The sequence below is a fragment of the Pithys albifrons genome, chromosome 6 (genome assembly GCF_047495875.1).
Source record: "Pithys albifrons albifrons isolate INPA30051 chromosome 6, PitAlb_v1, whole genome shotgun sequence".
In the NCBI taxonomy this organism is placed as follows: Eukaryota; Metazoa; Chordata; class Aves; order Passeriformes; family Thamnophilidae; genus Pithys; species Pithys albifrons.
The window spans coordinates 17,350,137-17,374,973 of NC_092463.1; the positions used below are offsets into that span (position 1 = coordinate 17,350,137).

Genomic DNA, 24,837 nt, shown 5'->3' on the forward strand with positions numbered 1-24,837 from the left:
AGCTTATCTGATGCCTTAAGTAAAACAAAGTCTCTGTGAAGAACACACCAGGTCACCCTACATGTGATAACAGCATGCAAAAAAGCCAGATTTGGTTAAAGATTTTTCAAATACTTTCTGCATCCATAATGTCTCAGTGACACAACTGGGAGATGAGGGATTGCAAGCAAAGTCCATGTACATTATTCAGGTAGGATGGTGCATTTCCTCTGACGTAGCTTTCTTATTTAAAAACCAGTGTCAGGTGCTTATAATGTGATTTCAAAAACACCCAAGAACTTAACATTTTCAACTTAATATTTATCAATTTAATATTTTCTTCTGTTTTATTTTAGTGCTTTTGATATTTCTACATTCCTTCACAAATAAAGCAGGAAAGCACATAGTTATGAATATAAAATGGAGTCACTTTTGCACACAGAGCTGTTGGGTTCACTTACCTTCTGCCATTCCAGAGGTATTACTAATACTGAGTCTGTTGCATCGAATTACTCTTCTTAGCACATGGGGAAGGAGAGATTTCAAGCCTCCTGTCAAAAGCATCTCTTCATCCTTAAAAGAAAGGTAATTATAAATTTAAACACAAAGCACTTTTTTTGACATCTTAAATTCAGATTTTCTGGAGACCTTAGCTTAAGTTTCCTCCTCGTGTTTCACCAAAGTTATTATCAATGGGAAATTCTAAGTTATACCTCAAAAAGCAGATGAAAGTCAAAAGGTTATTTTTCTGACATTTTATGACTACATGCAAACTGAATCTTCCAATAAATTAGCTGGAGACATACACTTTAATATTTCAGATAAAATGCAAAATTTTGCTGGCCTGTAATGTAAGAAACAGATTTCTTTCCTCCCTGGTAAATATTAATTTTCTAGAGTATTCACTTCTCCAAAATTCATTTTAACTTTAAAATTGCAAAAGCACAAATGGATTGACCTACCAAGCTAAAATCTGTAATCTTACTCCTCTGATCAAAATGCTTTTAGAAAATTAGCAAGGCAACCATGTGGTAAAGAGAGAACTATATTCAGAAAATGTCATTGTAATACATTCCATGAGTATTATGTTTTTCAAATATTAATTATGTAGAAGTGAATACTCCCATTCTATTCTTCCACCGGGAAAGCAGACATATAGACGTTTAAGCCACTTGTCATACAATCTGGAGTAGGTACAGAAATAAGTACCCTAATTACAATTAATATCTGACTCTTTTTTCATAATTTGAAGATTTAAAATGTCTTCTTTTCTGCAATCCAGACAAAGTTCACAGTTTTTCTCTCAATCTAAACTACCTAATAGATTAAAAAGGTTTGTTACATCACTATTAGGAAAATTTAAGAGCTAAATCAGGGTAAAATAATAACTTGGCTGCTTAAGATTTTAACCTTGGTCACTTCTAGGTAAAGAAATTGAACTGTCCTTGAAGTAATCAAATTACCAACCTCCAAGTTTTTCTTTAATTCAGAAGAAGCCATTCTTGATGTCATTCATAAGAGGTAACAAATACGTTAGAAGTGGTGCTGCTCTTTTTAAAGGATGCTAGTAAATTAATGTATAATGAGGTGTTACAACCTTCTAGCAAAAGTTAACTTTGCTGTTAATGGTCCACAGTTTTTGTGCTACACCTATGATTGTACAAAGTTTCACTCTCATAGCAGAGTAGAATATTGTGAAAATTTATACCTCTGATTATTTCTTAATTAACTTGAAGAGCAGTGATATATTTTGACTGAAATTATACTTTCATCCTAGTCTGCCCAACATGTCTCTCAAAGCTTTCAGAATTCTGAGAGGTTACACAGGGTATTCTGAAATTTAGAGTAAGATTTGTATCTATTCTTAATTCTGAAACTTTTACATATCTGTGTCAGCCAAAAAAAAACAGTAGAGTTTTTTTTTAAATTCTAACTTATTACTGTCTAACTCTTCTCTACTTTGCTACTTTGACATTATCACTTTGTATGCTGCACAAAAACAGTCTTCAGTACAAAATCATGAACAATTCCAAACACACACTTTAAAGATAACAAGAAATTGGATTTAGAGATGTCGTTGAGCAGTAATCCAGGCCTATAAGTGTTAATTTAAGAGCTATCATTCTTAATGTAAAAGGAATTTCTAACACCAATCTGGAATGACTCACTCAAGAGATTTCAAACTAAATAGAGTGATCCTAATAAGAAATTCCAGATGTGTTTGTTAGATTCTTTCATATCACTTTTCTTTATTTCTGAACATCTATAAAACCATCAAAGTCACCTGCAGGATTGATGGCCTGTGACTGGTGAAAGACAGTCCAAAGCTTAGGAAACCAGTTTGGAACAAAAGCTGCCTTTAGCTAATTATAGAATCATAGAATTGATTGGGTTGGAAAAAACCTCCGAGATCATCAAGTCCAACCCTTGGTCCAACTCCAGTCCCTTTACCAGATCATGGCACTCAGTGCCACGGCCAATCTCAGTTTAAAAACCTCCAGGGATGGTGAATCCACTCCCTCTCTGGGCAGGCCATTCCAATGCCTGAGCACTCTCTCTGCAAAGAATTTTTTTCTGATCTCTAACTTCAATTTCTCCTGGCAGAGCTTGAGCCCGTGCCCCCCTGTCCTATTGCTGAGTGCCTGGGAGAAGAGACCAACTCCCACCTGGCTAGAACTTCCCTTCAGATAGTTAATTTATTACAAATGCTCTGTTCTTGTGTTGGGAAAGTCAGATAAAGTAAGTGCCCAGAATCAGAAATGGAAGTACCCATGAGATTTTATCAGCAAACATTTAGGGCCCTAAAACTTTTTGTTTCCTATGGCAGCAAGTGGCCAACAAGCTCCAGGCCTGTGAGTATCAGTCATGCTGAAGTGTCTGCTGTACGTACCTCACAGAGGCACTTGGGCCTGCTGCTTCTGCTTGTGAATAAACATATATTGTTCATGACTGGTTAGAAAGCAAACACTTTAAATATTAACTTTGTATAAGAGCTGACTGAGACAAAACTCACCTTCCTGTGGTGATTTTACAAAACAGGGAAAATTCAATAGGATTAACATTCTGAGTTATAACTTTAGATCACTGTATTTACTGTACAATATCAGTAATAGATCATGCTGTTATTTTTGTTTATTGATTACTAAATTTGGACAGACAATAAAAACTGCTGGATGTTCATAGTGAAACCTATCTTCTTCTGCAGGACTTGCCCAGAAATGCCTGGTTTCTATGCAACATGCTATTTCTCTATGCTAGGAGAGATAGTCAGGTGTACATTCCCCAGGTTTACTTCCTGAAAAATTCTCGGAACTATCATGACCTTGGCATGTTTAGAATGACTGGGAGAAGCACCAAGATAACTCAGGTCTTAAAGCATCTTCTTCACTCTGTCCCATCAGGATGCCTAATGAACAGACTGGCTTTATGGGGCCTCAAGCAGCACTCTAAGCAAACAGATTGATGCAGTGGTTAATCAATTATTAGGATCTGTGCCTTGGCAGAGGTTTTTCAAGTGCTTTAATTTCATTCTGAGCTACACATAATTTCCTGAAACTATCAGTTACCTCATGGGAGTATGTTGGATCATGATACAAATAACGACAATGTGCAGGGTAAGTGTTAAAAGGCCTTAAGATGCTGTAATGTTTGGGAAAACTGATCAATACCATTCACCTTTGCCCAATAATCTGAAACCCAACATGAAGAAAGAAAAGTGTAATTCCAGACAGGATTTAATAAAAAGGTTGACAAGTATGTCAGATGACCTGTATCATGGACGGAGTAGCCTCTCTGCATGTCCCAGGCTATTTCTTGTTTCCTCCCTTTTCTTTTCCTACAGGGTGCCTTTATCTCTGCATTTTTTCCTCCCTGAGCTCGGACCTCCATCGCCATAACTTCAAGCTGGACTGACCTTTGTAGCACTTGCTTCCTTGGTTTCCCTGGCTGCACCCCCTGGCAATATGGGAGTTTGGATGATTTCTCTCCTCTCACTAGCTCTTTTTAATTTATATACTTGCTGTATCTCTCAGTTGTACCTTAAGCTCTCGATTTGCAATCTTAAATTAGCTTTTCCTGCACCCAGTCTGAAACAAAATATACTAACTTCAGAAAACATAATACACAGTAAGTTCACAAATGGTTTCCTAGAATTTTAAGATTTAAACTACTCTGAATGTATCTATACTCACATGTGTGTTTATATATACCTATCTATATGTATACATCTCCCCTTTTAATATAACAGATAGGCTTGGTGTAAGCATAGTTTTTCTAATTATTTCCTCCTTAATTTTTGTCAGTGGAATCACCAATTAGCCTTGAAAAGTTATGTATCTTTACATTAAATCATTGACTGAGCTACAGTTTAAAAAGCATTTTTACAATCTGCAGAACATAATCTCTTTAGAGAAAAAGAAGGAAGTGTAGTAAGTGAAACATTTTATATTACCTTAGAGCTTTCAAAAGGAAAAAGGGAATCTGTAAATTTTACAGATATTTAAATATGAACATAGATTCTTTACAGGCCCACATTGTAAATTATTCATTGCACAAGAAAATGGAAAAATGTCATTTAAGTGTCAGAGAAATTACACTTTGAGATGCAGTGGGTGGGTCCGTACTGCTGTGCTAAACCACATCAGATAAAAATGAATCAAAAAATTACATAATAACACAAAGGATTAAAACATCCTTCAGAGGTGTCACTGTGATTGCTTCGTCTTTACACGTCAGGCTAATTAATGAAATAAAACTAAAAACATAGTATTTCTGTTGTTTCAAAAATGGATCACCTGAGAACACACAGCCTGTAAAAAGTATCCGTTGTAAGAATAATAAACAAGCAGGTTTGAAGACTGCAAAGCAGTTAACGCCAGTTGCTGGTGTTAGACATTACAGGCCTCTTACAACAGTGCTACTGATACACTAATAAGAATACAGTTTAATGCAGACTTGCTTGCAAGGAGCCCAAAGACTTACGAAATATGATCTGGCATGGCTTGTATCACTTTTGTCCTATTTTCAGTTTAAAGTTTGATAATAAGAATGGGTGGTGGCATGTACAGGCTCATTGGCCAAAAAAGCGCAAGGGTCACTTGAGCACTGCTGGGCAGGTTTTTTTAGCTATTGTCATGCAGATACCTTGCACAACACTTGTGCCTCACCAACACAAACAGCAGGGTAACCTGAGACATCAGCCATGGGCTGCCTTTACTGGTACATAATGGAAAGTAATCTAAACTAATTATAATCCAACAAACCCTTTGTGTACTATGCCTTGCCCTAGTATGAATATGGTTACAGAGGCTTGTTAATGTAAACACACTTTAAATGACCTGCTGTTTAATCATCAAGCTGATCTGAAATTCGGGCAGGAGACTTCCGTGTAAAGCACAAACTTCTCTGAAAAGCTAGTCCATTTGATTTTCCAACAGGGTCTTTCACTTACACTTGTGATCTTTTATTTGAAAAATCAATTAATGATCCTTTTTCTTCGCATCTGCTATGAATCATTTCAAAGCACAGAAGTTCTTTGTGTATCATTCCAAAGGGAGAGTGCTTTGTGTATTTTCAGAGAGCATTTCATCCAGCAAATTATAATTTAACTTTACATTTGAAATACAGGGTATTTGCCTTTGAAGTTTATTCACCTTCAGATGAGGGTTGCAAATAGAAATTTAAATTAGCTTCCATTAGTGTTCTGTCTGCTGCTTAAAGCCACCAGCCTATACTTAAGATCCTGCAGATTATGTAAGGATAAGAATCTGATGATAGAATCAATATATCTTTGATACAATCTTGTTTACTTGCAAAAAAGACACACAAGGTTTTGTCTATCTTAGTATATTAAGAACAAATAACAGAAATCAATTACCAGTTTCAAAGCAGCCATTTCAGATAGCACTGCATGTTATGCGATCACTACATTGGTATAATTTCGCACTCAGCTTCTGCTCTGGGACAAAATAAATTGTTTCTCAGGTGGAGAAATATGGGCAGAGACTAGAGAACAGTTCACCCTGTGGCCCTGCCCTTGCATGAGCACAGCCTATGCAAGATCCCAGTAGGTTAGGCTTTTTTATCCTGCAGAGGATGAAGCATCATGACTTCACACCCCCTTCCAATCCCTTGGTTCATATCCTAATACCTACATTCCTGTCCCATCACCTTTCAAAAACACATGACCAACAAGTTTTCAAACAGCCACCTCATTTACATGCACCTTTGGCAAAGATTTGGTACACACCTAAGAGGAGACTACAAACTTCATCGAGATTTAAGACTGCTACTTCCATGCCTGGGACTTTGCTGACAGCAATACTCACCAGCTGCAGTAAGAAGAGACAGCAAATGATCCACCAAAGATTGTTTTCATATAAGATGACAAGATATGCTTATTCACTTCAAGAAATTCTAAAAAACGTGAGGGCATGAGGGTGGTATTTAAATATAGTTTCCCAATCTATGCTGAGCTACAAAAAATCTTTGGAACTGCTCCACAATTCTCTGGGCTTGGTCCAGCTATGACTTCTCTTTCTCAGCCTCCTCTGGCACTGACAGCCCCAGGATGCAGGGGGATCTTACCTGCAGGCCACCAGTGCCAACCTCTCCCCTGCCCCTGTGGCACCACTGGCCAGCTGGCAGCACACTGCACACAGCAGCCAAGGTGATGGGGATTGGCAGCATAAAAATTCCTGAAGTGAGGAAAATTTTTCTTTCCAGTCTTATTCAGGACAAAAGAAAGTGGAAGTCCATAGGACAAAGTACAGTGACCTGCACTGCTTTGTTGGCAAGGCAGCAGCCACAGGTGCTTATTTAGATAAGAATGTGTTACCGCCCAGGTTACACCCAGTGATGTCATGCAGAGTCACACGGCTGATGGGGTGTTCATCCCTACCAAGGAATTCCATCTGGAGGTAAGCAGGTAAGTGATGTTCTGCTATCTACACATCATAAAAATAGTACTATGCTCCAAAAAAAACATGTCCTGTTCACCTGTCAGGTCACTCAGGCTACCTGCAGGGTTATGCAATTTCTTTAGGGTTCTCATCTGCCAGCAGGTGCTCAGTGACTGCACCCACCACCACTCCCCAAGCAATTCTTTTTGGCTGTGGTCACTAAAGAAATTATCACAGCCTCAAACCACTGTGCTCATAAGCAGTATAAGCAAAGAACTTGAGATGTTGAAAAAATACAGTTCACCTTTCTGGCTCACAGAACAATCCCAAACTTTTACTCCTTTTCCCTATGTTCCATGGGTAGAGTAAGACTTGTATGCCTATTACCCTCAAACCTTTTATCACCATTAAAACATTTCTTTTAAAAACAATTCAGTGTTAAAAAGATGACTCATAATGCTGCAGCATCAGTTAGCTGGCTCGAAAGAGATGTTAATGGCATAATTTTGATTTTCATTACCAAACAATAAGAAAGCAAGGGCTGAAAATGTCTTACACATCTGACACCTCGTTTTATATTTTTAAAATATAAATAAGCTACAGTGATTAATGTATCTTGAGGTGCTCCAATTTGAGAGTTGAGCCTCTATTTTGTATAGAAACAACACAGAGCAAAATTTAAGTTCCTAATTTTTTCTTTCAGTTTTGTTCCCAAATATAGTAGGGGCAATATGCATAAAACCTTTTCTCCAAGCTTACAGTTTAGGACTCAAACCTATAGTACTTCTACAAATATAACTAACAGAGAAAAGTAGATAATTAATCCTTTTGAGTTCAAGGGCAGACAAAGTACTTAAACATTTGCTATATTGTACTTCAGCTGCAAAAATGTTTGTGTAGAAGTCATATACTATATGCAGACCTAAGTAAACACAGATGTGACAGAAAAGTTAGCGTAAAGAAAGAAAAAGATATAAGCACTACACAGGCTGTTTTATAAACACATATGTACAGAACAAGGTAACTAGTATTGATAAACCATACAGTTTGGAAATAAGGTGAAGCTCTGCCTTTGCTGGCTTAGCAATCCTTTTTCCTGGTTTCTGTATACATACCACACAGGCAATTGTAATAATGTACCTTAAAATTCCATATCCCATATTTGGTATTTGATGGGGGTAATGTCTTTAAACTGAAAGAGGGTAGGGTTAGATATTAGGAAGAAATTCTTTGCTGAGGGGCTGGTGTGGTGAGGCAGTGACCCAGGCTGCCCAGACAAGTTGTGGCTGCCCCATCTCTGGAAGTGTTCAGGGTTGGGTTGGATAGAACTTTCAACAACCTGGTCTAGTGGGAGGAGTTCCTATCCATGGAAGAGGGATTGGGACTAGATGTTCTTTAAGGTCCCTTCCAACCCAAAACATTCAAGGATATTCCACCTACTTAGGAGGGGCTTTAGGAGTAACCACTTTTGTTCTTGAATTTTTTTTTCACATAACTTGTTACATATCCTACGAATGGAGAGTGTGCTAAGTTTTATTTTGTTTCCAAATAGGAAAAGACTCTTGGCTTGTTCTAGCATTGATCTGGCTGAATTTTCCTTCTTCTCTAAAATGGATTTTCAATTTACATTACATCATAGTGCCTGAAGAGTTTTGTGTTACAATTAATATATGCAAGAAGTACAAATAATTAAAAATATTATTAAAATGGTATTCTTAAGAAAATAGAATTACAGCTACAACGAGCCCATTAGTGATCAATAATGCATACCTAAGGAAGAGCTCAAAAGCACAGAAAGTGTTGACAAACCCCAGCTGGTTTATCCTTCCAGCATTTCGTGACCTCTGGTACAGAAACTTTGGAGCTAAGGGTGATTTCTTTGTAGAAGTTAACGTCAAAACTGATAGCCAAGTGGACTTTCTCCCATATAACTCCAGCTTGCAGCATATCATATGGATTCCAGTACCCACCTCCTAAATTAATTTACTTGGAAAACTGTCTAGATGCAAATGCTAAGAATTTTGCATGGATTATTTCATTAGGATTCCAGTTTCAAAGCTAATATGTTTAAAAGTAACCAACCTAACTTTATATCAGAATGCAATCTACAGATACAGGCAGGCCTTTAATCCTAATTCCATTAGTTTCCTCTTGAGACAAGCATCTTAGAAGAGTGTTCCAAATAAAATTAATTAGCTATTTCCAGCAATATCTTCTCCCAAATAAGGGTCAGTCTACACAGTATATGCAGCGAAAGAAGACAAATTAAAAGCACACAGCACCTTCCATTAACGTGCTCCAAGTCTAAATGTACAATGAAAACTGCATTCACATTTGCAAAAACTGAACTCTGAAAAGCTGTGTGGTTTGTCTCCCAAAGATTAGTCAAATGTATGTGGGTTTGACCATGGAGGAAAGGGAGCAGTGAATCTGGTTCAAACCTAGGACTATTTAGCTACCTTCTCTTTGAATATAATTGGTATGAAGGAACCTCTTTGGGACATATTTAGGATCACTATTTCTGGACAAAAAAAATCTACAAAATGGATAATTGTTCAGTTATGTGGAAATAAAAACAAAAATCATACAGAGCAGGGTATGTTGTATGATATATTGGTTTATCATAACTATCAGGAAGTATTTTTAATAATATGCAAAGATAGAAGAATACTATTATTTTAATACAGGATTGAGGTGTTTCTCATCACAAACTGAAAAGAGAGGATTTTAATCAGTTAAAAGGAAGATCAACAAGCATCAGTTACTGGAAAGTGCTATGACTTCCAGTCAGACTGATGGAGCAGTAGAAGACTACTATTAAAAAAAACCAGTTACTGCTACTAAAACATTTGAAGAGTTGATGGCAGCTAATGACTTTCAAACTCCATTCTCTACTGACAGATTTCCCTAATGGAAATTTCTTCTCTATTCTCATAATACTTGTCTTTGTAATTAAACTGACTTTGACATAGAAAGTTTGGTTTACAAGGCTAATTTTGAATCTATTAAGCACTTCAAACTGCAGATATATGAGATATACAATCATTGTGTCCATGGGAAAATTGTTAGGAATAATGCAAGTTCACTGGAGCAAGAAAATATAAGACTGGAAAGAAGTGAGACTTTCTTGCTTGTCATCAAAGATACAGTTTGCCAGAAGACATGTAAAATAAAATGAAACCATATATAAAAATAAGCAAATCTGTGCCCATTGCATCAAACAATAAATATGCTTTTCTTCCCCCCTCTCCAGTGAAAAGTTTTAAACCCAAGCATTTTAAATAGATCCAGCTTCAGTTTGGAAAATATTACACAATATATTCCACTCCTTTTGAAGAAGGAAAATATTGCAATCAGTACTTGGTCTCAAATTCTAGGGGAAAAAAAAGTGTGTACATATATATGTATTCATTCCATGGGTGATCACATAAAATAAACTGTTCTCAACTAAAGCGTTATTTCAAGACTGCATAAATTTAACGAAATAAAAGGCAGTCCAAAATGAATACCTTACAGTTCAAAGAATAGAATGATCTTTATGCGACTTTTCCATGGTTACTGAGTATACAGAAGAAAATATGTGAAACAAAGTGCATATGAGCAGCCATTGTTTAGGATCTAATCTATGTATATTAAAAATAACTAAGAATATTAACCAAAATCCATCTAACTTCAGTGACCTTGGGTTCACAAGCTCTGAAGTCAAGCATCTCAATGTCTTTCTTAAACATAAACAGGAATACAGAGGATACCATGCTTATAGATGGCTTATTTTGTACCTGATAGACATGTATTTTTGGTGGACAACCAACTTCTGACCTTTATAGCAACTATCAGCTTCAGTCAAAAAGTCAAAGTTTCCCCAGTTTTCAGTTGTATTCTCAGGGCTTTCATCATAGCACATCAATAGGAAATTTTTTGGGGCACCTTTTTGTTCTCAGTCTGTATCTTGCTCAGCACAAGGACTGCCCATCTATAGCAAGGGCTCTTCAACATCACTGCAGTGAGATGTGATTTCCTGCCTGCACTGAACACTCAACCTTTTGGTAAAGTCGTATGTTTGCAATTAGAGAGCGAAACTTTTGATGAAAATATCCTCAATACCACCTATAAAAAACAATTAGAATTAATTCATTAGACTTTTTTGTAATAAATCAGAATACATTTTTGGCTTCTTTGAAAGAACTTACGAATATTGACTGCTGGGATACTTATTGCATGAATATGTGGACTTAATATTAGATATAAGACAAGCAAATAAGCTAGAAAGAAAAGAGATAAGCCTCTCCAAAGGAAATAACTAAAGATTAGCAGTGAATACTCTACAAACAGGGGATGGTACAATTAGTAGTAAGATGGATAGACAGGTTTTCTTTAAATGTTTTGGTTTTGCTGTTATTCTAGACAAGGATCTCTTTTAATAAGAGTATATGATTTCTGTATCTGTCACTTTTAAGAACCTCAACAGGAACAAAGTTAACAAAACCAAAGAGAACAACCAGATCAACAGGGTCAAAGCAGATTAAACTGTAGCCCAAAGCTCCCACTATGTAAGAGGATGCACCCTGAAGCTTCAACCTCGAGAGGTAAAAGCACTAAAAGGAAGAGACAAGTGATGATGTGAGATGTCACTTTCAACGGTGACAATAACATCCTTAACTCAGTAATTGAACATAAATGGATGCTGCTGCTACTGCAGCAGAGGCAAGGAGTGGGGGGAAGGCTGCTCTCCTGGGGTGTGTGGGTGGAGTGAGAAGGCATTGACTTCTGCAGAGAAGGAGAGGCAAGTGTTGTCTTAGGGGAGGCATGACTGCTTTTACACGGCCTATCTAAAGTCAGAAAGTGTATATAAAAGGCTACAGTAAACATGGCTCTGGTCTGCCTTGAAACACAAGATTAAATATGGGATTAACACTCACTGTTTGCAAAAAGCAGTGAGAGACTCGTATTTTTTAAGAAATCCCCTTCATCTCCACTTTATATATCCATCAAAGGATAGTGCTCCAGGACTGCAGTGGGTTCTTGTACAATCCCCAAATGTTTTATAATCCCATTGTTTTGGTACTTGCTATCCAAAAGTAATTATTTTGTCTTATATATAAACCAAATCAGTACTTCATGCCTGTCCACTGTCTTCAATCACATAGTTTCCTAAAGAAAAATACTGTCACACAGTGGAGCAGTTTAATCAATTTACTATCTAAGGACTTAGTAAAATAAAGTCATGCATTTCACAATAACTCACTACCCTCAAACCCAAATGCTTTGGTGGAAGACATTGCAAGGCCACATTGTGCTGGTTTTGGCTGGGGTAGAGCTAGTTTTCTTCACAGTGTCTAGTACGGGACTGTGTTTTGCATTTGGCTGAACACAGTGATGGTAACAGAGATGTTTCTGTTGTTGCTGAGCGGGGCTTACGCAGAGCCAAGGCCTTTTGTACTGCCACCCTGGTGAGGAAGTTGGGGCTGCACGGGAGGCTGGGAGGAGACACAGCCAGGACAGCTGACCCCAATTGACCAAAGGAATATTCCTGACCACATGACATCATGCTTAGTACATAAAGGGGGAGGAAGAAGGAAGGAGGTGGGACATTTGGAGTGATGGCATCTGTCTCTAGGAGTAACTGTTACATGGCCCTGCTCTCCTGGAAATGGCTGAACACCTGCCTGCCCATGGGAAGCAGTGAGCTAATTCCTTGGTTTCCTTTACTTGTGTGTGTGGCTTTTGCTTTCCCTATTACACTGCCTTTGTCTCAACCTATGAGTTTTCTGGCTTTTACCATTCCTATGCACTCCCTGACCCCACTGGTGGGGGAGTGAGTGAGCAGCAGTGTGGGGCTTGGCTGGGGGCTGGGGATAAAGCCAGACAGTTAGAGAACAAGCAATTCAGTCAAAGTCATACACTAACTTCTCAGCTTAATAAAAGTTATTCTAAGAATCTGTAGGATTTCTATCATTAGACTTCCAATCTGAAAATGCATCTCACTAGAGCTGCAGGAAGGCAACACTGAGTCCAATGGGAAGCAAATAATTTACAACAGAGTTTCTGTAATGACATGGTGGATTTGGTGGAATACAATTGAACAGGAGTATGTTCTTTTGAAAATGGAGAGAGATGTGGCATTGGTGTAAATCTTTATTAAATCCCAGAAAATGCTGGGGGCTGAGGGGTCTGAGGTACCTCAGGGTTAATGGAATTATTTACAATGTCAATAATCCACACTGCTGTCATGTTCCCCACTGCATTTAACAAGCAGTCACAACAGAAAAGCAAGTTTGAATGTGATATGTTGTAAGGAAGAGGATGCTGAACCTTACTCTTAGCCAGACTTAATAAATGACAGCGAAAGGAAAATTGCTTAATGAGACATTTCTTTGCATATAAGTCTAACAATTCACAGAAAATGCAAATCCTGAGGAATTCACAAAAGGAGTGTAAAATGCCTTCTGACCAAGCGGGGTTTGATATCCTTGCCACAGCAAGCACTTTATATTAGAAAAGAAGTGTATTGGAACTGAGTGTTGTAACTATAACCTGTTTCCCCCAGAAGCACTTGACCTAAGAAAAATGAAAGAAATGAGGCCATGGATGGATTACTGAAAGAACTGCAAGTGCCTGGTGCATAACCTCCATCTACAGCAGGTTATCTACAGCAAATATTTTTCTAGATATTTTGAGGTGAGACCAGTGCTTCTCATTCTGGGTTTGCCTATCAAATAGGGGCAGATGCAACTAAAGCATGGAGGAGATAAAAGGCAACAATTTTTCACTGTCTTTTGTAATTGTATCATCATGGGTCATCAGGTGAAACCAGGTAAAGGCAAAGTCAAAGCAAACAAACGGAGGTCTTTATTCAAGGACAGTGTTGTTAAACCAAACTAAACCACAGACTCTCATGGCACTCCACAGCTGCACTTGGCCAGAGCTGGAGATGGGATGCTAAGCTAGAAATACCCTAGTTTGTATCCAGTATCTAAGTAAAACAGTATAGGATGAAATTTAAGAAAACCACAAATGAAAAGATAGAATTGCTTGAGCATCAGTTACCTGTTAGTTCCAGTCATACAGTCTACAGTGCCAGTGTCAAGTAAAGTTAAAAATCCCCATTTTTTTTGTACGCATTGAAAATCTGAAATCTACTATTACAGCTTTTACTGCCTGATTTTTCACAGTAGTATTTTGTATCAAGGCCATGTTCATGCAATCATGTTTATCTACTGGTTTTATAATCCATTTTAATTTCTTTTTGTTCTTGAAAAGCAAGGACAATCTTTCAAATCTTTCATGAAAACATTTTTCTGTTCCTTTTAAAGGTGTTTTTAGGTGTAACGCAACTTATATTAAATCATATTGTATTACATTATATAATCCTATATTACACTATGTTAAAAGGTGCCTTCCAGTCACTTAAAACTAATGGGAGTTTTTTGTATTTTTTCTGAGAAGCTTCAAGTTCCTTTCAAACTCCAGGAGATACACCGAGTCTGGCATTTATCCATTTTTGTTCAGGATTTTCTCTCTGTTTTTTCAATTCATGGGAACATCTTATCTTTTTAAATTTAAAAGAATAGGTTCAAAATCAAAAGGAAAAGGAAAAAAGGAACCTTTGCAGTATTGCTCATTTCATTAAACCTCTTTTTGGTCTGTGATAATTTAACAGATGCAGCATCTTTACATGTCAGTAGAAGAAAAGTTGTGGAAATTAACTTACTAGCTTTCATTTATGATTTTCAGAAATGTTTTTTCCCCTTCATTTCATGTGGTACTTCTTTTCACTTCTTCTTTCATGGGCTTTCTTTAAGAACTACAGTGTACAGCTTTAAGCTCTGTCACATTTTGCTCATGTTTGTGGGTCCTTCCTTGGGAGTGGAACACAGACACAACTTCTGCAACTACCAGAATGTATCCATGGTCTCCATAAGGAGTTAAAACTTCTACTTTCATAATCACTAGCTTTCAGATCACCTTGATTTGCTTCTCTTTTCTAAAGTCCCCTTCTCTAAAGTTTACAGTAAATTTTCAAAATAGTGAGAATTCATATGAGTCTTCTGAAAAGGCCTTTTGAGTTCAAACACACCACAGTCAGTATAACTGAGGTTTAGTGACACCATTATGAAAAACAGTCCTCTGTGTTTCTTCCAAAAATTTTGAAAAAAATTCAAATTATTATGAGGACAAGGATCCAAAAGTCAATTCTTTGAAATTCCATCTCTGCCTAGGTTAAGCAGCTTAAGCAGATCAGAAGGTGAAATAAACCCCTATTTCTGTTTTAATGGATAGTGCTGCTTTCCTCCCCCTCTGGACAGAGTTGATTTATTTTCCTTTTCCTCACCAGAAACTGAATAACATAACAAGTACTTTTATTCTCTTCCATAACCATGTAGACTTATAAAAATTCAACTTTTGAAAGTGTGCAGTAACTGAAGACAAAAATAAACAATCAGTGAAGAAACTAATACTAACTGAAAGAGGACCCTGGAATCAGTAACACATCCTCACTCACACGCACTCTTCAAGAAACGATCCATTTCCTGACAGAGTTGTACCACTTCCGTTAAGAGAATTATTAGGCTTGGATGTTTTGCATAACTTCTCCTTTCATGGTAAAACATTAGGTGGTTTTAGAGAGATAAAACTGTTGGCCAGAGCAGTTTCATACAAAAATGCTTTAAACAGGAAATTTACCTACCCAGTCTACTTTGCTGACAGTTAACAAGCACAAAATGTTCAATTAAAGATTCAGATTTTAAAAAAAGATAAAAATCACAGAGAATATATATAAACTAGGAACTAGAACCAACACTGTACTAAAACCTCCCACAAAAGCTGCTTCATATCATGCCTGTTAGTGAGTCCTTCCTTAAACTCATTTGGTGATTGCCAAAATTTGATCCTCTTTTTTCCCCCTGCCATGCAAATGTTCTCCATGGAGTGATTAAGAGATATATTTTGTATCATCTTGCTTTCCCACATTTGTCCTTTTGAAAATAACACCTATTTCTGTAACAGTTCAATGACCATAAGAAAGCACCAGATGCCTCCAACTTGAGCTCCATAGAAACTACAATTTTCATATGCAGCTCCACTTCAGAAAGAAAGTGAATCAAACACCTCAAAACTGTGAAACGGTGACACCCTGGAAGTATATGCAGCTACAGCACTCATTTTCTTCTTCTTTTTCTCTCATTTCCTCTCAGAAGTCTGTATACTGAGCATTTCAGTTTCACCTCAGCCCTCAAACCAGCTTAGCACACCACTTCTTTTAGAACCAAAAAGAAAATGTTGTGACACTTTCTCTTAAATGAAGTGCAATAGTATCTTTCCATGTGGGTATTTCCCAGCATTTTTCCCCTTCCGCTTTTCACAATTAGGAATGGCAAGTAAATACACGTATTTTTGAACAGTTGTGTTGTGGGGTAGAGAGGGACATCTATCTTTAGAACGGTGTTGCTCCATGTTCCCAAACTCACAGCACACACTCAGCCCAAACACTGAACTGCTGGTTGATTGACCTGTCAAGTTGCTTTTATTGTGCTCTTACTGTGCACAGGAATATGAAAATGTGACTTAAAAACCAAAAAAGTATTTACACTATGGAGCAAGAGTGGCACCACCCTATGGCTTTTAATTGTTTCAACATCAAATATTTGTCCTTTTAATACCGGGGGGTGATTTCTTGAGTGCACGTGATACAAATAGTAGGTTTTTGTTCAGTGTCACAGCACATGCATAAAAGTATTTAAAATGCAAATAACATTTTCAGTCAGTTAAATTGCACTCCAAGCTACACTTCTAAAAGTACAGTTTACATACCAAGAGAGCTTTTACTCCTCCAAACTATAAAGAAATCTCTTCCAGACCAGTCTGTACCCCCTGTGGGTCTGTAGCCCAACACTGCTGCTGTATTTTCACATGCTGCTTTGGCTGGAGGCTCATGCCAAATTTCCTTCCTCATATGACTCTGTCACTGCCTGTGTTAGTGATTTAAATGGGACAAAGGCACAATCTGAGCACTGTCACATGACTATCCAGACTTCCAGCTGCTGGCATGCTTTCAGAAACGGTTGGGTCCCTGACCAGCATTCTTCCAGGCAGTATCCTCTTACAAGCTGGAGTCTCACATAGCTCAGTAATGGTATGCAATCGGTACAAATCCAGGAGGCAGCGTAGAAAAAGCCACCATTTCAAAGGGGAAAGAATTTAGCTGCACCAAGCTACACCATGGCACTTTGCTGGCACTTACAGAATGAGTCCCAATCGGTTTTATTTCCTGATACAGATGTAGCCTGTGTATTTCCACCTACCTGTAATTCCTATCTACTCTTAAGGCTGACAGAACTCTGTCCTTTTACAGCCACCCACAAAGCCATGTGAATCCAAGACAAATGTAATGGAGGTAATGCAAACAGCCCACTATGCTTGAACCATTCCACTCAAGGCAGATCCACTCTTAAGTCAAGCACACAACCAAGTTTAACTCTCCACAGCTCCCAAAAGTTCAGGTGGAAGGAAAACTTGAGCATAGAACTCATGGACTGCTGACAGGTGGTTTAAGATTTCAGTGCAAGTACAGCTTTTTTGTCTTCAAGAGGTGGAATACTTTCCAAGCATTGAGTATGGCTGCTGCACTGTTTCTGGGCATAACACAAAAATCGCCCTGCAAAAATATTTTAACATTGGAGAAACTGTTATTGTAAAAAAACCTGATTTTTTTTAACAAAATGACCATGTTGCAAGTAAATCAGGGGGTCTTTCAGTGATAACCAAGTACTTTCAGTTCATGCCATGGTACTTTCCAAGCCCAGTTCTCTTATGGTAATCCCCGTGTGTTTTGCTATATGCGTAATCAGCATGGATCAACACCCTTGGTTTGATGTTTTAGGGTTGTTGTCTCATTTTTTAAAGCTGCCTTATCTGAAATTTAAAAGGAGAAAACAGAAGGTTTCAGCCTGAGGCAAATAATCACATACAGTCTGTCAAGCCCTGAACATCTGAAACCAAGACTATTAACAACTGCTGGATTCAGTGCCAGCTCCACTCACACTGAGCGCAAGTAAGGAACAGAGTGGAGTCAGATTTCAATTTCTCTCTTCTGAGGCTGCCAGGGACAGTTAGTCCAAGGGCAGGCTAGTAGAGCCACTGGATAAAACACAGTACTAGTCTCTTTCTATTATCTGGGACACAGAATAATCAGAAGTGGTTGTTACATCCTGTCAAGAAGTAATTCTGACACTACCCAGTAGTTGTACAAAGGAGTCATTAGTTACAAGATGCAAAAACTTAATTCTCATCAGTTTAGTATTTTTTTTATTTTCCCTTTTATAGTTTAATAATATACCAATTTAACACTTACTATATAGTGAGGCTTCTAAGTCAAGTGGCAGAAGTTAGGGAATCAATTACTTTTGAGTTTGAAAAGATCTCCTGAGATCAGAGTTTCTATATTTATAGGCTTGATACAATACTGTTGGAAAGGCAGTAACTGGATGGACATTTTCAGTGAAGTTATGTGGGTGCCACCTGCTACATGGAGATACCTTAACAGAACAGCCACAATGATTGGTGGAAAACACCTTCAAGAAGTTTTACCTGAAATACCATGAAGCCCTTAAGATACCATTTTTAATTCCCGGGAAGAAACCAATCCCCAAAGTGCCCTAAAACCGATAGTTGGTATTTAAACAATTCAGAGGCAGAAAGCTCTTACCAACTTCAAATATTTCAACTTAATCTCTCCACAGGAAACTGGAGAAATGTGTGTCTGTATGTGTGTACACACAGTTTACATATAGATGTGTGTGCACAAACACATACAATTATATAATAGTGCTACGTGAATAAAGGATTAACATACGACATTTTATTTCATTGATCTTTGATGTACTTGAATTAAACTGTGTGAACACAGCTGATGTATGTGACATGGCATTGCCAATTAGCAGCTTGTGTGTGAGGACAGAAGCAATGTCATTCAAGAGCAACAAGTAAGAAATTACTGTAAATAAGAAATGGGGAGAAAAGTGATATATGTTATCTGTCTCAAGGAAATGAGGACAGCTTTAGACATACACAGATTGCTTCCAAACCATAACAGAGTCTTAACTGAGGCGAACAAGTCTGATGCGTTCGAAGTGCAACACGGGACTCAGAGCCCGCTGTAAGGACAGTGTCCCCCTCGCAGCTGACGGGACCAGACGGACACGCCGCAGGCAGCGCAAGGATAACCGAGCACAGGGATGTACCTGCCGGGTAACTTCGCCCCCTCCCATCTCACATCAAGCACCCCCCTAACAGGCACCTCCTGAGCTGGCATAACCAACCAAGCTTTGAGACCTTCCAGTGATCGCCAACGCTGTTTTAACTTCCAGTACATGCAGCCTCTCCAACCTCCCAAGGTGCGGCCCCGCTCGCCACCCCCCAGCCCAGGGCCCGGCCGAGCGCGAAGGCGGTGCTAGGCCGGGCCCAGTACCCCGAGCGCGGCCCGCACGGCCGCACCGACAGCCCGCACACACCGCCCGCGCCTCCCGTGCGGGGCTTCGGGGGCTCCGCGGGAACCGCCCCCCTGGCCCCGGCTGCGCCTCTCCCCTCCCTGCCCGCCGCATCCCGCCGCGGGGACACCCCGACCCCGACCCCGATCCCGCTTCCCGCCGCCGCCGCCGCCTGGGCGAGTGGGCCGTCCTTGGGCCACTGCCGCTCGGGCGCGGTGACAGGGGCGCGTACCGCGCGGGAGGGCGCGGAGCCGCTCCCTCCGGTGACTGATTGCCAGCCGCGGCGGTCAATCAGCGCCGTCCCTGGGCCGGCGCAGCGCCCGCCCCGCGGGGAGGGGGCCGGGGGCGCGGGGAGTGTTTACAAACAGCCCCGGGAGTGCCGGGGGGGGGCGCGGGGCGGGGCCGGCGCTTGGCGCAGCCGCCGAGCCAATGGGGGCGCGCGGCGCGCGGCGGAAGGGCGGGGGCGGTGCGCGCGGAGCCTTCGCTGCCCGCCGGGGCTCGCGGGCGCGCGCGGCCAGTGAGCCAATGAGCGCGCGGCCCGGGCAGGGAGGGGGCGCGCGCGCCTGAGCACGAGCCGCTCCCGCGCCCTATCCCGCTGCCCATCCCGCCGCGTATTCCCGCAGCCTATCCCGCAGCGGATCCCGCCGCGTATTCCCGCAGCCTGTCCCGCCCCCCGGCCCGCAGCCTATCCCGGCTCGGCTCGGCTCGGCCCCGCTCCGCTCCCGCTGCCGGGCGGGGAGGGCGGCCGGAGCCCGGGGGAGGGGAGCCGCAAGGACATGGGCTGGCTCTGAGCGTCGGGGGAGGGTAGGCGTCGTGCGTGTGCCTCCCTAGATTTTAATAACTGTTTATTGTTGGGTGCTGCGGGTTTGTATTTTTTTTCCTCTTTTTTTTTTCTTTCCCCCCACCCTCCCCGTTTTCCACACGGCGTACGGGAGCGCCTACATGGCTCCTGCCGCCCGGGGCGCCCCTGGAAAATAAATCCCGGCTCGGGCCAGGTGACATCCCCGGGCGGCGCCGGGAGCGGCAGGGCCGGGGGAGCCGCCGGGAGGACATGGAGGGAGCCGCGGGGGACGCGGAGCTGCCGCTGCTCACGGTGAAGCACGAGCTGCGGAACGGTGAGCGCGGGCCCGGGGCCAGGGGGGACCCCGGCGGTCACCGGGACACGCTGCCCGGCTGGGCCGTCCCGGAGAGCAAGCTGGGACCCGCAGGGAAATCTCGGAGGGGGAAAAATAAAAAGAAGATGAGCTGGAAGATACAGGCAGGAGCATGTAAGATGGGGGCGGGGGGCCTTATTTTATTTCTGAAAAAAAATTGTTGCACTTGGACTTCTGCTGCGTGCCTGGCTCCCCAGTCCCACTTCCCACTGGTATTTTACGCCTTTGAGAAGATAAGGTTTAGCCATTCCCTCTCTAAAACATTTATTAAAATTGTATGTTTAACTTCTATGGCAGTGTTGGCGGGGCGGTTTCTTTCAGTCCTAAATGATGTCGTTTTATGTGACAGCTTTTCTCTGACCTCGGTGAAATGCCGGAATTGTAGGGAGGGGAATGTGCCAACACGTAACCACAGTTATCTGGCGTTTCAGTCTGTAGATCTTCTTGTAGCGCCCTAGTTATTTGATGACCCTCTGGAGAAGTAGTTCAACACGTGGAATATATATCACCTCCTAAGATACAACAGAAATGCTCTGTTGTAGGTTGTTGTGTTGGGGAAGAGCTTTTTTTATATTTAATAGGGACTCTGCTTCTCAGAAGTTTCCAGGCAACTTGAACGCTGCAGTAAATCTAGATTTTACTGTTAATTGTGAAGTGCATGTCAAACATAATCAGAACATGTATTCTCGGTATTTATTAAGTACGGAGGTGCTGTTAACCCATGGCCTTCATTCCTTTTCTGTCGTCATCTTTTTCTCCATGATGAAGTAGGAGTGAGCATATGATGCTGTTCACCGCAGAAGTTCGAGAGAGCCGCCCCAGAGGGTTCATGTAGTTGGCATTCCCGAATGGGCAGATGTCGAAGGTGGCGCTGGGTCTCCTCGGTGGCGATCAGGCTCCTGCCCTCCCTGTGCCCCTGCCCTGGGGCTCGGGACAGCTGCCCCAGAGGAACCCAGCTAGTACTGCGGCTTGGGAAAGGGGAAAGAAAAGAAAAAGGCGGTCTTTCTGGTAGCTACGCAGAAGCCAAAGGGACTGTAGTTTCCTTCTTTCAAGAGCTGGTGGAAAACATAGTTGTCTCGATGTGTGTTGCTGGGTTTAAGTGTGCAGGAGGAAAGGGGGTAAGGGGAAAGGAAGTGGGACACATTTATTCAGTATCTTTTCCTAGCTATGTCTAGATTTCTTTTATAAAAGTTGAGAATACATGTCCCTGAGGGATAGTTATTTAGAGATAGTTTGAGGAATACACATTTGCATAAACTAGACAAAGAGATGTCTAATAAGCATAATAAGCAACTTTGATTTTGATCCTGATCATAGAACTGTATAGATCCATAAAGTATCTATAGGCAATTTTATTTTAAAAATTCTTTACCTTGTTTGTCTTTTTAAGCTTCTGTAATTCAGTTTAGTAGGAATCAGCTGCTTCCCCCACCCCCCCCCCCTTGTTGTCTTGTTATTAAGTGTTTAGAAAACTGCTTTCTGAAAAATGCTTTCTAGCAATGACTTATCTATTTCTGGAGCACTGGGGTGGAGGAGGGAGCTGCTCTGTCATGTACTCCTGGGAGACTCCTACTCCTAAAGGTGTCAACAGTGTCATTGCTATGCAAGATGTATGAAGATACTGTTTCAGAACTTGTCTCTATGCAATGCAAAGAGATGTGATAATATGACCAGAAAAGCTGCAGTCAGCTTCTGTTGATACAGAAATATATAAATCTGTAGGATATTTTGGATATTTAAGAGGGTTTTTTTATACTGGGTCTGGTTGTGCGAATGCCTCGCTGCTGGCTGGGGTCAGCCTACGACAGTATTAAAACGTGCAGTGTGATTATTTAATTTTGCTTCATTTTGGGAAAAAATGTGAGAGGACATGCAAAAACTAGAGTTTGGAGGCAGTGGATTTTTGTCACTCTTAAATGCTGTAGTTGTATATAGTGAATATCCTTTAATGTGCAATTTGTTTAGATTCCAGTGTTCTCATCTCTGATCTTTGATGGTGCCATCTCTGTGACCAAGTGAATAATTTAGAATTACGTATTGAAAGTAGCTGCCAGTTGGCAGATTAGAAAGAGGTTGGTCTCTCCACAGTGCTTTGAAAGAAAGTTCTATTATGGTAGAAATAGTGGCTTCTTTGAGAAGGAAGTGTCTTATTTTCATATCGTGAAAATTGTTGCTTGAACCCCATGACAACAGATTCACTAATTCAAAACAACTAGTATTTTGCTTTTGCAATTACTTGGTCTTGGGATTGCTAAAAATATTAAATCAGTTAGGGATAGGCATTAATAATTGAGTAAGTGAACATACTATAGAACTCCCAGCTGAGTGTTAACCCTATCATACCATGGTTTGATGTCCTTTAAACTTTGAAATCCCAGCACTGGCTTTGATATGTAGCATCAAGGTTAATTTTAGCTCTGCATCTCATAGTCTTAGAGCCCTGAAATTCATCTGTTGCGTGACCAAACAGTAATTGCTGAAAAAACATCACTTGATAGGCATGTAGATTGGGTCTGTGATAGGGAAGGAACTGTGGTGTGTAACACTCGAGTGCCTCTGTGATGCCATGTGATGTGCTGTGTTACAAACAGTAGACACTGCTCTCTCTGTGTGTATATATATATAAATGTATATATATATTATTTTCGTAATGAAAATAATTGGAATGCCCCTCTGCTGCTGGGGAAACTAAGCCTATGTGTGTTTCAATGGTTGTTCCTTTAGTTGAATATTTTGCAGACTAGACACAAAAGTGACTTTTAGGACATGTTTAATAACGGTTTCCTCCCAATATATTTAGCAATTTTTTTCTGTTTGTGACACCAGACCATTTCTATCTGCATAGAAACCTCACAGTTTAGCCACTTCAGAATAGTTATCAACTTTCTTTTCTCACTTTGGGCAGGAAAATCAGTTTTTAGGGAAAGTGGAATCGCCGCCTCTTTTCAGGAAGTAGAAACAAAAATATGCCAAAGTTCAAATAGTAGGAAGTGGTGACTGCCTCTGATTCTTGCTGAATCTCTACAGTAAAAATAATAAGAAAATGAAATTTTCTCTAGCATCTGTTTCTGGAATCTTGAAAAGAAAATTATTTTTTGAAGGCTAACCTTCAGAGTTAATACAATTTCTAATCTTGTAGACCTAAGAAATTAGATATTATTTACAGTGGTGGAAAAAGAACAGTATTGCATCTTAACATTTCTGTTTCCTGGTAGTGTTGTGGAACTGAACAATAGCAAATGTAAAGTCTTTTGGGGGAAAAATTTCGTGTGATAGGGAAGGATATGGGAAGAGAGGGAAAGTCTTGTGATGTCAGAAGGGAAGAAGAAAATAGAACTATTAACAGGAAATTTCCTCCCCAACTCATCTTGGCTTCTGTCATAGCTCTTGTTTTGGGGGAAAATACAGGGATCAAAGGATCCTAAACCTTAAGAGTGTGTGAGTGACTGCGTAGGAGGTTGCCTGTCTTGGGTTGCGTGTGCACTCCCTGCTTTGCCCAGGGAGAGGCAGACATTGGCAAAACTGGGATCCTGAGGAACCTGAGACATTCCAAGAAGGTATGAGATGATGAGCTCCATATATGTTGAGTTTTTTGCTTCAGGAAGTTGTTCTTTTCCTTTTTAGAAAGTCTGTTTTGAAGAGGATAGTGGCTTTGTTTTAATGTTATCACAAGGTTTGGGCTAAAGCACTTGCTTCAGTTTGCCAGACTGGAACACGTGCCTGGGAAAGGCATGTATAGTCCAGAGGTCAGTGTAGGCTTGGGCTGCAGAGGCAGGAGAATTGGGAACTGCCACTGGAGTCAAACTATAACAGGCTTTAGGAAATAAATACATGGATTATCTGAAGTGTTTAATAACCCAAATTCTTAGTTACACCTTCTAGAATGAAAACTTAAACTAGAATGCATTTATTTGTAAACTGTAAGTTTCATGTTACATCCTGAGGAACTGTGAAAATTCCTCTGACTAAAAAACATGATGAATCATGCACTGAATAGAATGTTCAGGCTTCACTATGGAGGTACGTCTGGCACCTATACAGTATTCATTTTTTTTATTTTAAAAAGGAAACCTTATGAAACTTTAAAGATACTTTTAAAAGTATGTTTTCTGTAAGAGATTTTTTTTTACTTGTGTACTAATTCTTCCTATTGTCTAGGGATCAGGAGCTACTAATAGTTAAATATTTCAAAGCGTGGTTTGCTTTTGCTTCTACTTTTTTGAGCGCTAAAATATATAAGTTCTTGGATTGCTGTGGGAAGGATAAAGAGTATTTTAAGTATTGAAGCATCTTTAATACAAATTAAATCTCTGGATT

The 24,837-nt window shown here is 40.2% G+C and overlaps 2 protein-coding genes across 3 annotated transcripts in view; one reads left to right on the forward strand and one right to left on the reverse strand.

Annotated features, from left to right (window-relative positions):
* Positions 1-19,754, reverse strand: part of DGLUCY (D-glutamate cyclase) — a 46,813-nt gene extending 27,059 nt beyond the window's left edge. Inside the window, exons 1-2 of one of the 2 annotated variants that reach the window (XM_071557671.1) lie at positions 19,599-19,754; positions 441-552 (exon numbers count right to left, since the gene is read on the reverse strand). In XM_071557671.1, the coding sequence (XP_071413772.1) occupies positions 441-543 (103 nt within the window). In that variant the 5' untranslated portion in view covers positions 544-552; positions 19,599-19,754. Of the gene's footprint in view, positions 1-440; positions 553-1,446; positions 1,528-19,598 lie in introns of those variants that run through there. The other variant, XM_071557670.1, reaches the window with a different exon arrangement.
* A 131-nt stretch (positions 19,755-19,885) lies between these two features.
* Positions 19,886-24,837, forward strand: part of RPS6KA5 (ribosomal protein S6 kinase A5) — an 81,632-nt gene continuing 76,680 nt past the window's right edge. The window contains exon 1 of the mRNA XM_071557673.1: positions 19,886-20,481. Within this exon, the coding sequence (XP_071413774.1) occupies positions 20,418-20,481 (64 nt within the window). The 5' untranslated portion in view covers positions 19,886-20,417. The remainder of the gene's footprint in view (positions 20,482-24,837) is intronic.